General features: G+C 38.1%; 1 protein-coding gene across 3 annotated transcripts in view; it reads left to right on the forward strand.

The window, feature by feature from the left end:
* The first annotated feature begins 3,520 nt into the window (after positions 1-3,520).
* Positions 3,521-15,153, forward strand: part of WDR72 (WD repeat domain 72) — a 123,235-nt gene continuing 111,602 nt past the window's right edge. For 2 of the 3 annotated variants that reach the window (XM_080396621.1, XM_080396620.1), the window contains exons 1-4: positions 3,521-7,729; positions 10,704-10,782; positions 13,822-13,996; positions 14,554-14,630. In XM_080396621.1, coding sequence (XP_080252747.1) covers positions 10,708-10,782; positions 13,822-13,996; positions 14,554-14,630 — 327 coding nt within the window. In that variant the 5' untranslated portion in view covers positions 3,521-7,729; positions 10,704-10,707. Of the gene's footprint in view, positions 7,750-10,703; positions 10,783-13,821; positions 13,997-14,553; positions 14,631-15,153 lie in introns of all 3 variants that reach the window. The other variant, XM_080396622.1, reaches the window with a different exon arrangement.

Consider the following 15,153-nt stretch of genomic DNA (forward strand, 5'->3'; position numbering starts at 1 on the left):
TATGGCTACTCTTACAAAACTGCCAATAATTGTTTTTAATAATTTTGGTCCATTATCCTGTTTTCTTGCTGTTTTTTTCCTAATATTTGTATTTTTAATACAATATGAACAGTTAAATGCTGTTCATCTTTTAAAGCTTTCAGGACTCTAAGGCAGTTTCTATAACTTTTTTGGGACTGCACTGATTGCCACATGTTTAACTGGACTTTGGTACAACTGATCTTGTATCGATAGTTCAGGCTGCATAGGAAACATGAAGTAAGTATGAATATAAATTCAGGAAACTTTTTTTGGCAAGTTGACTGTTATCTGTTGAGTGATCTTTTGTTGTACAAAGTCTGTTCTCCTTATATAAATAAGCTATAAATTCCTATTTGGTAGCTTTTGTTACGGGCTGTAACTATGAGGAGAAGGTTTCTGTTATAATCAGTGTTTTATTAATGTGACCTATTTGAGGGTAGGTATCTAGGGAGTTCAGTTCCTGGGTTTAAGGACCTTGATATATGTGAGAACTAGTAAGTTCTAAGTTAATTTAAAAATCAGAGTACGTATTTTCTTTATCAAGGAATGTGATTCCTTAATATCGTTCAGGATGTTTCATACAGGAAAGCTTCCTTTATGCTTTTGAGCAGACTCTGCATGTAAACACAAGGACCAACAGGGAATGTGAGCTGCAGACTTCAGCGGGGACAAAACAGAACCCAGATTTTTCACTTCAAATCACTGTGAGCACGTGTGTGTGCATGCTCCCAAGTCCTAAGCAACTCTTCCATTCTAACCTATAGGTACCCAAGCCACCTATATTAGGATTATAATTTTTATCTTGAGAAAATGCAGCACAGGGATGTGTGCCTGAGGTTAAGTAGTGATTATGTGACAGTGATTGGAAGGTCCGAGATAAGCCTAATAGGGAAGCTAACAAATATTATATATTTTTTTAAGGTCAGTAGAGAAGGCAGAGTCAAGTTATGCTTACTATATTGAAATTGGGGCTCTATGGGGAAAACATACATGGAGCTGTTACGGCACTGATTCATTATGGTATAATCTGACCTTTTTCATTTCACTCAGTTCATGACCAGTCCCAGTCAAGAAAGCTGAGTGGTGAGGAAAAGCCCTTTCATTAATTTGTACTTAGAAAGGCATTCAAGGTCAGGTCTCCAGCTCTCTGGCCCTTTAAAGCTTTTCACTAGCCTTAAATACCTCACTGCTACTGTAGAGTAAAAGGTTTTGTACTCAGCTTTCCAAGTGAAACTAATACTGTACAAATGGTCCAGAGTTGCTAAAGTCCTTAAAGCTGTGCAAGTTGAGATAATTTTCCAAGTTAACAGAGGTTGGTGGCGTGGTTTCCCTGTGAAAACTGATCATAGAACTAGACAGGATGGTAGAGGTGTGATGGTAAGTTAGTGATGGGATGAACTGGTATGGTTTTAACTAAGAACAGAGAAAAATTTTTTAGTCGTGAGGGAGTTCTTTTTGGTGGTGTGATCATAAGGACAGGACAAACAAAGTTTAATTAGGTTTTAAGCAGGGAGAAATGGGGAGTTGGACTGAGGAACTTGATTTAAAGTTGAATTACGGGTTAATACTGCAAATCAGGCATGCTTGAGTGGGCAGAGTTGGAGAAATTTGACATGTGCTGTTAAGTTATGTGCAGCTCAGATGTGCCTTGGGCAATAGTTGACTTTGTGGAAATAGTTTTTCCCTTTTTTTAAAGGAACAGTCTGACAAATATCTGTTGATTTCATTAACGAAGTTTGCTCTAGGTGCCATCAACATCACTAAATAGCTTTGATGAAGCTAAATATCTTCATACAAAATATGGATATGTGCATGCAGTATTTCTAGGGAAGTCATAGTATTAGAAGGAAAGCTTTCATGCAAAGTACTTGTGCACCAAAGTATTTTAGAAAAGAAAAGTTAACCAAGAAATTAGAGGAAAAAAGTTAAACACTATTATATTAACACTGAGGATCACATACCTTCTGTTTTCCATGTAACTTATGCTTCAGTCTTACAATAATATTTTGTACTTCTCCCTTTATATTATCTTTTAAGTCTAAATTAATTCTCTTATATAACCAACGTTCTCTGCTTAGTAGTAGCTGTTAACTAATTCATGACCTTCATGGATATAAAAAAAAAGTGTGCAAATAGATCATCTATGCATTACAATTTTTATCATTTGTTCAGTTTTTAACTTCTGTTGATTGTCTGAGTTCTGTTATTCATCCCTTGCTCAGCAGTAGGTCTTCTGCTAGGAGTATCGATCTTGATTCTGTGCTGCTTTTAGAAGAAAATGTAATTTATGACTTTCTATTCAATGCAGTACAAACCCGAATTCTGCTGCCTTATGGTGTTTTGCACTAATTGAGCACTCCTACGATACAAGTATAAACGTCGACATGATATGCAAGAAAATGCATTTTAAAGATTCAGGATTTGGCTTATCAAACTGTTAACTTGGCAGCTACCATTTTATAAGCCCTAAGAAAATGGTGAATTTTCATTGCTTAGCTGATAGCCAAATACTAATGATGTGGTTTAGGTAAAACAACTTTCTCTTCAGGGCATAAACTGAAAAGAAAAGGACTTCAATGTTCATAAGTAAGCATAATACCTCATATTACTAGATATTTAAAAAAATCAAGTTTTAGAAAAGTCAAATTCTAAAGCTGAGATAAGTAACATCCCACAGTATTTTGTGATATGACCACAAAAACCTTTAAAATGAAACTAGATGTGATTTAGCCTTATAAACTCTTGACTTCAATTAATTTTCCTATATTCTTCTTCCTCTGCCTTTGAAGTTCTGGCTGAGGTTGTATGGCAGGACCCTGATATTGTACCACACTAGTCATTTCAGCCCTTCATCTCATGATCTTGTCAAGCAGCAAGAACATTCCTTTAGTTCTATGTTACTTAAGGCTTTTATTAGTAGTAACAAAGATACCTCTTCACAGAATGGTCAGGGTTGGAAGGGACCTCTGGACATAATTTAGTCCAATTCCCACTAAAGCAGGTTCACCTCGAGCAGGTTGCACAGAATTGTGTCTAGGCAAGTTTTGAATATCTACAGAGAAGGAGCCACATAACCTCTCTGGGCAGCCTGCTCCAGTGCTGTCACCCTCAAAAGGAAAGAAGTTCTTCCTCATATTCAGATGGAGCTTCCTGTGTTTCGGTTTGTGCCTCTTGTTGCTGGGCTCCACTGAAAAGAGCCTGGCCTCATCCTCCTGACACTTACATCCTTAAGTTATGTGTAGGCATTGGTAAGATGCCCCCTCAGTCTTCCCTTCTCCAGGCTAAACGGGTCCAGCTCTCTCAGCCTTTCCTCAGAAGGGAGATGCTCCAGTCCCCTCATCATCTTTGTAGCCCCTCACTGGACCCTCTCCTGTCTCTCTTGAGCTGGGGAGCCCAGCACTGGGCATGGCACTCCAGTTGCAGCCTCACCAGGGCAGAGCAGAGGGGAGGGTCACCTCCCCGCACCTGTTGGCTCGTGGGCAACCTGCTGTCCCCCAGCAGAGCTGCCCCCCAGCAGGGCAGCCCCAGCCTGTGCTGCTGCGTGGGGCTGTCCCTCTCTGGGCAGGACCCTACACTGGCCTTGGTGGCACTTCCCCGTGTCCCTCTCCGCCAGCTCTCCAGCCTGCCCAGGTCTCGCTGAAGGGCAGCGCAGCCTCTGGGGGGGCAGCCGCTCCTCCCCGTTTGGTGTCACCAGCAAAGGTGCTGAGGGCGCGCTCTGCCCCTCCACCCAGGTCACTGGTGAAGGAGTTGAACAAGGCTGGGCCCAGCACTGACCCCTGGGGACACCGCTGGCCACAGGCCTCCAGCGCGACCCTGCGCCGCTGGTCACAGCCGCCCGAGTTCTGCCGTTCAGCCAGTTCTCAGCCCACCTCACTTTGACTTCGCTGTGGTGTTCATCACCAGGGCACCCACCTCATTCAGCAGCAGGCCCACGTTTTCCCTACTCATACTTTTGTTGTGTCGTCTCTTGTCTGTGTCCCTACTTTCAGCTGTTGCTGTGCTGGGTTTAGTGATGGTTTCTATTAGTTTCTTTAAGCTAGCTTAAAAGGCTGCTTCTGTCCTTTGGTCTTTTCTGAATTGTTACAGGAACTGCTCTTCATGTCGCTTTGCATCATTCCTGTATTACTTCCTTTGGCTGGCTGTTATCTGCTGCCATGCATTTCCTTCTACCCAGTTCCTGTCTCTTCTCACAAGATTTTGGCTTTACTGTCATGTCTTTTGGCTAGCCTCTCCCAACTACACTGTTCTAGCACCCTGTTACTGACACCCCTTTGATTTTAATTATCTTTGCTAAGGACGTGCTAAGGGTTCTGTTGTCTCCCCTTTCTCCAGCATAAATAGGAGCTTTGTGTTTCTCTAAAAGGTGAATTTTGCTTAGTGGCTGCTCTGAAGTATCACTTCAATGTATTATTGCTGTTTGGATAAAAAGTAGGTGACATAAAATATTTTGAAAAGAATAAATAAAATGTTGATTTAAGTGATGCTAGACAATGATGCATCTGATTAGCTTAAAATCTGTTTCTTCTTGTTCATTCATGCTTGGGCATAACATGTTGATGAATAAAACCAGTTTTGCTGTTGCTCAATATCTGTCAGCTGTCTGTCTGTTCCATGAATGCTGGTGGTAGTCAAAACTGTCCTCAGTGAAGTTTAAGAGAATTTCAGTTTTCAGAGTCACAGCTTCATAGGCACAAGTCAACTTCATAACCATTCCATCCTTGACAACAGTTGGAAGCAGGTGACAACAATCTTCTGGCATTTTCTCCAGAAAGCTGAAAGGGAAGGGAGGTAAACAGAAGCTTTAGAAGCATTTCTACAGGCTTTCTGGAAAAATGGATCATCATAGGATACAGGGGAGGAGTGCTGGAGGATGTTGTACACTCAAGTTATTTTGGGAGTTTTGATACAGCTGACTTATATACATGGGAGTTTCTTGGCTAAGGTAACCACTGGCAGCTTAGTGTAGGGCTCTTTCATGTAAAGACACTGATGCTAAAGGTATTGCTCATCTGTGTCTGTCTTCGGCAACCAGCCCTTTCACGTAAGTTGAACCAAAAGAGACATACTTGTAGGATGTGTTACTAGGTCCCCTGGAAAGTCTTAACAACAGGACATAAATGTTTGGGTTTTTTAGGTTAGTTGACTGTTTAAGTGCTAAATTATTTATAGTTAGATACTTAATGGTTCTTCATTTTGAAGATATTGTTGAGAATACTCTAGAAATGTGTTAGACACTTAGGAATGTGGGAGTTTGAACAGCAAACAATGTGACAGAAGGCTTGAGAGAACTGCTTTCTCAGTCACCTCTCAACGTTTGAAGCAAAACAAGTACAAAATCCAGCCAGCAAGCAGAGGTGGTTTTAAAAGGAACAAGCATGAAATTTAAAACCAAGTAAAGTAGAACTTTTTTAATAAGGGGGACTTTAGGGTATTTTGTAATTACTGGTGTTTGAATGGACACTGAAATAGCTTCCTGGAAATGCAGTTCATAAGAAACTGTATTGACCTAACTAATGACCAGTAGTCATTTTGGAAAATTCCATTAAATCATTTTTTTTTTGCAGCAGTGACTAAAATCTATTGTATGATACGTTTTTTGGACAAGGGACTTAGGAGTTGAGCAGCAGAAAGAGTCTGTTTACTTTCCCTGTTTCCCAGCTTGCAACTCTGCCTCCACCTTTCTTCTGGGTCTTATCTGTAGGATAGTGCTAGTTAGTCAGCTGATAGTGTAGGGTATAGTGCTTTGCTGTTCTAGGCCTTGTGTGGGTTTTTTTTTCATCCCTGACCCACCAGCTGTTGTTTCCTTCCAGCCCTATTGCCTCTTTCTCTTGCATTATTCTCCTAGGAAGGAATGATAGACTCTTTATTGACACCTTGCTCCTGTGCCATCTCCATGCTCTGGCAGTTAGCTGCTGAGAATGAGCAGCACTGCTGGTTGGAGGCAATAGAGGAGGCACGGTATACTCCACCAACCAAAATTAGGAAGAAGGTGACAGTGACATGGACCCATCAGACCTAAGCCAGGTTTTATGGGGCAGCACACAACTCCTGTTGCTGATATTTCAGCATTGTGATCTTACAGGTCCCTGGTAACTGGTTCTGCTTGATACTGCCTAGATTTAAAATGGTGGCACATCACTGTCCTGCTGCATATTTAAGCTGTCACTGGATAGCTACCTTAATGAAACTGTTAGTGTGATGTTGGCAACAGCTAGAAAACATTTTAGTGCCTCACCAACATTTTTGCAGCAGTATTTTGTAGCTCCCCTTTTCAGATCTCTATTAAATTGCCTTTTGTTTTTTCTTATGTTTCATGTTACTGAGAACTGTTGTGACTTGTTTCTGCTTTCAGGTGCTGACTATGAAGGTGTCAGTACAGGCTGTGGCAGTGTGGGGGAAAATAGCTCCCTCTCACAGCATCACTGCTGTTATGATTACAGATGACCAGCAGACTATAGTTACGGGAAGTCAAGAAGGACAAATATGTCTCTGGGATCTTTCATCAGAATTAAAGGTTTGTATCCACTACAGACTTGTGCTACAGTCTGCCAAGTAGACAGATAGGAGTTTTATGTTTCATTATTAACAATGGGATAATCCAGATTTTCCTTTACTTAGATTAATTTTTAAAGGTAGTGTGGTATTTGTTACAGGAAGCTCATGAAGCAAGAAGTGTTGAAATGCCTATATGAGCAACCAGTTACTTGCAGACTTTGGAAAATTTTTCATAGGTTATCATGGTTTGATTATAATTTGAGGTGGTGTGTTGTGAGTAATGACAGCAAGTAAACATGCACAATCATCATGATTCCTATCTTGAAAAGTCTTTTTTTCTTTAACCAATTTCTGAGCATGGCCTGTCATTTTAAGGGGGGAAAAAAAACCCAAAAAACCCACCCCAACTACTTATAAAAATAGAGCTTTCTACGAGGTTAGCAATGAAAACATTTGTAGAAAGATGGAAGAAATAAGATGACGTGTATTGTTGGTATAATTAAGCTGCAAACCTCTTGGCATATTATTATTATTATTGCTTTGAATTTTGTATTTATTTTTCTGAGAATAGAACAGAATCAAAACAGTTCCACTTTTTTTATTCTGCATTTCTAGAACTTTGGTTCTATTATTTTTGGATTTAGCTGTCTCATTCAGATACAGGTTGAAACTTTAGTTTGTGCTTTAATGGGGCTACCTTTTACCATTAAGACCATTGCATGCAGTGAAGCTAATCAAAGGGATTACTTAAACACATTGTATGAAACACATGCTTAAGAGCTTTGCTATATCAGTTCCCTTCTTCTCTACTGCTTCTGCAACATGCTGTAGGCTGAAGGCCAGAGATATTCTGCACATTGCCTGTTTTATAACATTTGGTGCTCCATAAATTCTTCAGAAGGTGCACTTTTTAGGCTACAGTGAGTACAAAGACTGCTCTTTATGCAAACTGCATAATCCATCCACATCTTTATACATTCCAGAAACATGACTGAAGAACATTAAGAGTATAAAGCAGACTGACAATTACTCAAACATCTACAAGTAGAATTTTCTTGCTTTTAGATGTCCTTAACTTGTATGGAAAATATTATGTTTAAGTTAATTGATTGTATTATTCTCCTAGATTTCATCTAAAGAAATTCTCTTTGGCCATACTGCTTCTGTAACGTGTTTGGCAAAAGCAAGAGAGTTTGAGAAACAACCATATGTAGTAAGTGCTACTGAAAATGGGTAGGTAACTGAATATTCAATTATTCATTTCTAAAGTCATGAAATGTATGGCAGGTGTAGGTCAGATTCTGCATTTGGCACGAGGTTTTTAATCTACTTCTATGATATGAAAAGGATAGCAGCTACTTACAATGACTGTATTGCTTATATATAATAGTCTAAGAGCTCATCTTTTGCACAACAGAAGGGTTTGACAGATTCACGGATCCAGTTATTCAGGAGAATTAATTGTTCAGAGAGTCAGCTAGGCCCCATTCAAAGGGAGAATAACAGGCTATTGGAGAGAATCAGCAGGTTCAGAAGCCTTTCAATATCGTGATGGTTTTTTCGGTTCCTTCCTGAGCTCAGCCTTGAGAATTGAATCAGTGCAAGAGGCTAATGTACTCTGATCCAGGTTATGCTTGCTCAGTGAGTATGTATGGAAGCACAGAAAAGACTGCCCTTGAATAAAAGGCATATATGTTCCATGTCTTTTGTTTAAATCTTACTTGCTATTTTGGAGTATATCCTTTTAACAGGCTCCTGATATTGTGGTTCTTCTCTGTTGTGACTTGGCCCATCACTTGAGTCAAACTAATTTCTACAGCTCTGCTAGGTTAGCATTCAAGATTTTTTTTTCTCTCTGAATATTTGATAATCTTTTTAGCTGGGGTCTGAAGCCCATCTGTTTAGGATTTCAGCTGCTGAAGGGAGTTAGGGCTAACTTTTTACTTCCTTAAGGCCTTTCCTTAAACAATTTTGCCTTGCTGCTTAATAATAATCTCATTTTGGGTTCATCTTTTCCAATTAGCAGGACAACTGTGCTAAGAGGTTTTAACACCTTAGGACTACTACTTGCTTACTGAGGGGCTTGTTTATCCTTTCCAGCTGCTAGGATCTCTTGATTCTCTCAATCATGTGTATACAAGAATGGGATAACTTGAACAAACTGATTCAGGCTTCTGAATCTTCAGAGGTTGGACTATCCCACTGCTCAGACAGTGGTGAACAATTCAGGTTGTTATGTGCAGAAAGGAGGACAAGAAGTCTATGGAGTTAGTTTTGTATTGGCCTCCTACATTCTGCTCAAGGGTTCAGAGGTGAAACTATTTTTCCATCTTAATTCTGAAGTTCTGTTAGTGCAGTACTGTTTTCAAATCATACTGGGTGAAAAGATACTGTATTTCGAAAAAGCTGGGGTGAAGTGTTAAGAAAAAAAACAGGGGGTTTGGTGTAGACATACCATACAGAAAGATGTTCACATCCAAAAGGTTCTGCCTCTGAAGGGATTGTTTGGGTTGCTTGGAATGTGTATATGTAGGACTGAATGATCTTCTGGCCCCTTTACATGTTCACTTTTACTGAATTAACTGCTGACTTCTCATCTGTATTACATAAGTGTAAAGCATCCATCACTGATTCCTGGAAGGTTACAACGTGAAGTTGAGATAATTACAAATAGGGTGCCTCATCTTCAGGAGATGCAGAATTGTTTGAACTGCATTTTCTGACCTGAGAATCATTCACTTCTGCCATTTTCAAGGCTCCATCTCCTTGTATGGAGGGTGGAAGGAATTGTATGGAAGATGTTACTCTTCCCTCATCCCACTTCATAATCTCTTCAGTGTTTGTATAACTGACATTTCCCAGAAGGATGAGTATTGAGCAGGGTTTTTTGTACTTTTTATATGGAAATCTATAAATTAATCCATAATGATTCAGAAGTTCTTACTGATTTCCCATGCATGTGTATAGTAAATGCTGTAGTACAAGTTTATCAGCACGTGGTATCTCTCCTTGTTAGTACACACACTAAATTCAGTGCAACATGCAGAAGCTGAAGCTATATTCTTGGTCTCATTTGTGCATGTTTGCATGCATGTATCATTGTAATGTAGCTCAAGCAGTTAATTGTCAGTCTGATATAGACAAGGAGAAATTAACGTGCAGCATAAGCATTCTGTTTAAGTTATGACTCTTGGTCTGCCAACTCTGATGCTACGTTACAGACGTGTAATTTCACTGTTCTTGCTCAGCTCAAAAATATAAATGAAGTAATATTTTTAGATTAACAAAATGTGAAAGCGTGTAGATAAAAATGTAAATCACTAAGTGGTGTTTCTGATATAATAAATTGTTTTTCCCCAATCCGTTCTTTAAGTCCTCACACAGAAGATGTCTTGGAATGTAACTTCAGAAGTCATAAAATGATTGTTTCAACTGTGGAAATACTGTTTGCTGTTTAAATAAAATCTGAAGGTATCAAAGTTTAACATTTGATTGCTGAACTGTGACAACATACCTCATTTACATCATCTAATTTGATCATGTTTCTGTTGCACTCTAGTCCTATAGAATGTTGAATAACGTCTAGAAGGGGAAGACTGGTTAATGCGTTTCTGACAAACATTAACCTTAAATGTAATTAAGCATAGCTACAATGTTGCGTGGCCATTTGCGTTGTCAGGAGGCAAGTGCTGTCTCAATAACGGGTTTCGGGAATAGCCTCATGGTGGCACTGTTTCTTCTTAAAAGAAGTTGAGGTTCCTCTCAAGTCTCAAAAACTGAAGTCTGCTGTGACAGAAGATGCGTTATGTTTTTCAAAACGTGTGGTTTAAGTTCAGTGAAATGAATCACTTTCAGAAGGATGTAGTTCCAATGACAGATAGTTACAGTGATGCCTTGACGAGCTGTAATGGCAGTATACCTACAATTTGTTGTAGACCAGAGCTGGCCTTAAAGTCAGGTTTGTTGCAGGGCAGCAGGGTGTAATTGCCAAAACAAAAAAAGCAGATACTGTATGTCATCCCCTGCTAATGACCACAACATTTCTTACCCAGTAATCTGTAACAAAAAGCCACATAAACGACCAGACTGCACTTAAGTACACCACTAAAGAAAAAATTGGTGGTACAAAATTATTCCAGCCAATTGAGTGGAAATGACAGAGAATAATATGAAGTTATCTTTGGCAGGGAGATGTGTGTTTGGAATGTCACTAGTGGACAGTGCATTGAGAACGCAAAGCTTCCTTATAGGCATACAGCCATCTATGTAAGTATAGCTACTTTTTGTGGAATATCTTTGTTCATTACAAGAGGAGCTTTTCTTTTTTTATCATGATATATTTCAGAAACATACAATTTTAAATGTATAGATTATAACATGCTTAATAGGAGAGGGGGGAAAAAACCCTGGTTTCAATATAAGTAGTTTTAAGTTTATTTCTCCCTTTTTGACTTCCTTCGAAGAAAAGAACTGAGGCTTATGTTCCCCTGAAGTAATTAAATAAAAATGATTCTTTTTAAGCTGCAAATGTTTGGAATGCAGTATCAATTAACTTATTTTAAGGTTTGGTCATTGGGTAGCAAAGTGAAACTGTCTTAATCTTTACTCTAGTCCTGTGTTAAAATTGCATGGAAACTACAAGTTTAATACTGGCTTTATGGCGATGTAATTTTTTAGAAGTAAAAGCAGTCTAGCCAGACATTGTGACGCAATCTGCTGAAGGTCTTTGTTTCAAGTGTTTGAAAGGTTTTGATGCCTAACTACTGACCTCCAAAAGACTGCTGCTCTGCCTCGCTTCTAAAGATACACTTTCATTCATTGCAGAACTCAGACAGATCACTTATTTTTCAGAGGCCAAATTGCTTTAAGTATTACTTCAGATAATTTCAAGTGTCTTTGAACTGTATCCAGGTATACTAGGCATCTAGATGTTGGAGTGTGAGGGTGTGTTTGAAATACATGTATGTATATGATTGAGTAGCCCAGCATATATGGATTTGATTCAGTGAGATGGCTCATTTCTGGATATATTAGAAAAGCAACTCAGGGCTCCTAGGTTAATTACAATGTGTCTTTCTTCAGTGAGGAAGTCTAGGGTGGAACTAAGCCTCCAAATGATGAAAATCTGGGACCTCTTGTGACTCAAACTGTGGCCAAATTCAGAATCCAAATATTATAAAGCTTCCAGAAAAAACAGTTTTTTTCATGACACTGTTTTGGTTGACATGATGACTTCACATGTAGTTGTTAATGATGAAGAGAGAAAGCTTGGGTAGATGACCAAATAAAAATTATAGAAGAAACACTTCTTAATAAATGTTTTTACATGTGTGTGTATATTAAAAAAAGCATAGACTGTTAAGAAGTTATGCTTTAAACATATGCACAAAAATTATATATTTATTCTCTTTACATGTGCAAGTATATGCATACACAAAAGAACTTCAATTATAATGTAACAGAGGTGTGGTATGATCTGCTTTCTGATATTGCTTAATTAGATTTTAATAGTTAGTTTTGGGGACTTCTGCAGAACAGGAGGCAGATCTGACCTAGCTGAATATCTAACATTCTCTGTATGTTTTTGTGGAGATCAGAGGTAAAATCTTCTTTCTTACCCTTCAAGTAGGAAAACCAAATGCTTCTAGGAAATTGTTACTTCTCCTCTATTAAAAGTAAGCTAAACCTAACTTTGGCTAGATAACTATTTTTGTTCTACAACTTGGGCAAGATGGCTAAATGAAAATAGGAACATGTAACAGGAAAACAGTCTTAGGAAGAAGACCAAATGTTGCTAGGAGGGAAAACTATTCTTAAAATGTAACCTTTAGGTATTTGTAATAAATTGGTCTTTTTGTGAGGGTTTTTTGGAGGATGGAGGTTTTTTGTTAAGCTAGTTTATTTTTTAGTCTGTTGTAGTTTTTGTTGTTCCATGGTAAATGATTGCTTGGGGTGTAATAGTACGTGAGAGAATATAATTTCCTACAGAATGTTGTTGTCTAGAAGGCTTAGTTCACACTGTTTTTTATTTTTTGATAGCATCACTATTTAAAATCCCTGCTTTATTTTTAGTTAATGTTTTAAACTTTAATTAAACTACTAACCTATCTGGTCTAGTAGGTACCTTTTGTTCAGCATACATGATTCAGCTATGAATGCCAGATGTCAAGCAGTGCAAAATGAGTATTTGCTGTTTGAAATGAAGTTTAACACCAGGGTCAGCTCTTAACTATTTGTGGGTCTTAACCAGAGTGGGATTTTCTCAGAGGACTAACTGTCTATACAAATCCTCCACATCTAGCCTAATTTAAGAGTAACAGTAATTACAAATAGTTTCTACTGCTAAGTATTTCTGCCTCTAATTCCTAATATCTGTGGAGATACTTGTCCTATTCCCAGTTATTTATGCTCCTTTTGTTTTCAGGCTTCAGTTAGCTAACTGATTGACCAAGAATTATCTAAGCAAAACTGAATGTACAAAGAACTTGTAGGAAACGAGGCAGAATTTTCTGTCTGTCTGATATTTTCTTCTGACTGCATGGTTGTTCTCTTAACTTGAAGGATAGTACGTACTTGTAAATTCCATTTGAGGTTGCTGCTTATACATTTATAGCAATTATGTGTACAATTGCAGATAGATCTTACACAAAATGCAAATGTCCTTGCATATATAAAACATGTAGCAAAAAAGAAATCTTCATAGTCACTCTGCACTGCTGTCATCTCTGTTCCATAGTACTTTGCTATGTGTCTTTTTATATCTACATGATTGTTGAGAAAGAATGAATCTTCTGGACACTGGAGCATTTAATGTCAAAATGAAGACTATCTCATCATGGAATAGAAATTCTTCTTGGAAAATAATGGAAAAATAATTATGAAAATATTTATTATGGATCTTCTGCATTTTCCCCTGAATTATTCATCTTTATGTACTCCTTGATAACTGGAGCTTTATCAAGTATTTGGAGAGAGACAAGGCCTCTCGGAGAAACAAGTCTCAAACTGTTTAGCAATTTATAATGGAAGTTAACACCTTGATTGCTTCTAAAAATTCTAGTATTAGGGCAGGGCAGATATTGCTTTCAGTATGAAGCACATCTAAGCTGTATTCCTATGTTAAATTGATATATATGTACGTGAAATACTTGTGTCACTAGCAAAATTCTGTATAGTCTTGCATATGCAGTAGTCAGTAATGCTATAAGTTTTGATTATATTTCCAAGTATGACATGCATAATATGAAAAATGTGTGCCAATTTGTGTAGCTCTGTATGCTGACTCTCTTCTTTCCATTTGTACAGTATTACCATTGCTCATTCCGAATGACAGGTGAAGGCTGGCTTCTTTGTTGTGGAGAATATCAAGATGTTCTTATTATTGATGCTAAGACTTTGGGTGTTCTTCACACTTTATCATCATCTCAGTCTCCTGATTGGATAAATTGTATGTGTATTGTACACTCTGCAAGAATTCAAGGTATACATTGTAGATGTATTTATGTAGGCCAAGTAAATTGTGATAAAATACTTCTGTATACATAGTACAATACTACTAGATTTAATATCCAATCATGTTTTACAGAGTTCTTATGTACAAGATATTAACATTTTATTGGCGGCGCTTGAGGTGTTTGTAATAGTCCTAATGCTGGTCATGCCTCATTTAATGTTTCTGAAAGAGAAAAACAAGCAGCCTCTACACTGGTTGCAAGCAGCTCATTTCTTGGCTATAAATACAAACTAATTTTGTAATATTGGGGGAATAAAGGACACAAACCCACTGTTCTATGCCTGCTATTAAAATGTATCTGATTGGATGAAATAATTATTCACTACTTGCTTGCATGTTTTGTCTTTCTGTACACCAATTGGTTATTTTTGTGTAAAATTAGTATTTCATCTAAACAGTGTCCTGCAGAATCCATGTTTTAGTGCTGTATAGAACACCAGCATCTATGCCAAGGTTCTGTTTTGGCATTAGGTGCTGTTTGAACTTGGTTTCAAGTTGACTGTCTCACTGTTAACTTTTCACAGAAGACTCATTGGTTGCAGTGTCTGTAACCGGAGTTCTTAAAGTGTGGGACCTATCTTCGTCTTTGAATAGCATACAGGTAAGTTTGTATGAGGTGTGAAACAGTAGTTTGAATGTCGACATGAGTGTAGTAGTGTTCTCAAGTGAAGGATACATCGAAGCAGAATATGAATAAATTAATCTTCTGGATATATATTAAACAAATTGATTAATTTTGTCACAAAATTCTGAAAACACACCCTCATATTACTATTTAAAAATCAGGTGGGCTATTAGACAGCTCTTGCCTTGACAACTGCAATGTCTCTTGCCCAAGCTTCTTGTCTTCCCGTGTTTCATGATGCTGAAGTTGTAATGCTTTCCTGTTGTCCTGATAATGTCACTCCATTCTCTTAACCCCTTCACTCTGTCCTTTTAAACTCAAGGCTTCTCAAAATCAGTCTTGGTATTCCCTCTTCACCCTTGTTACTTTATTTAAAATGGTCCTTTAGACTTTATTTTCTTCTGTCTGTTTCTACAATGCTGTGTTCACTTGGGAAAGACTTCCTATGTGAAGAGCCCTATTTCTCCATCTTCAACTATGCTATTCTGTACCAACTTTT

Source organism: Falco punctatus, assembly GCF_963210335.1.
Source record: "Falco punctatus genome assembly, chromosome: 7".
Classification (NCBI taxonomy): domain Eukaryota; kingdom Metazoa; phylum Chordata; class Aves; order Falconiformes; family Falconidae; genus Falco; species Falco punctatus.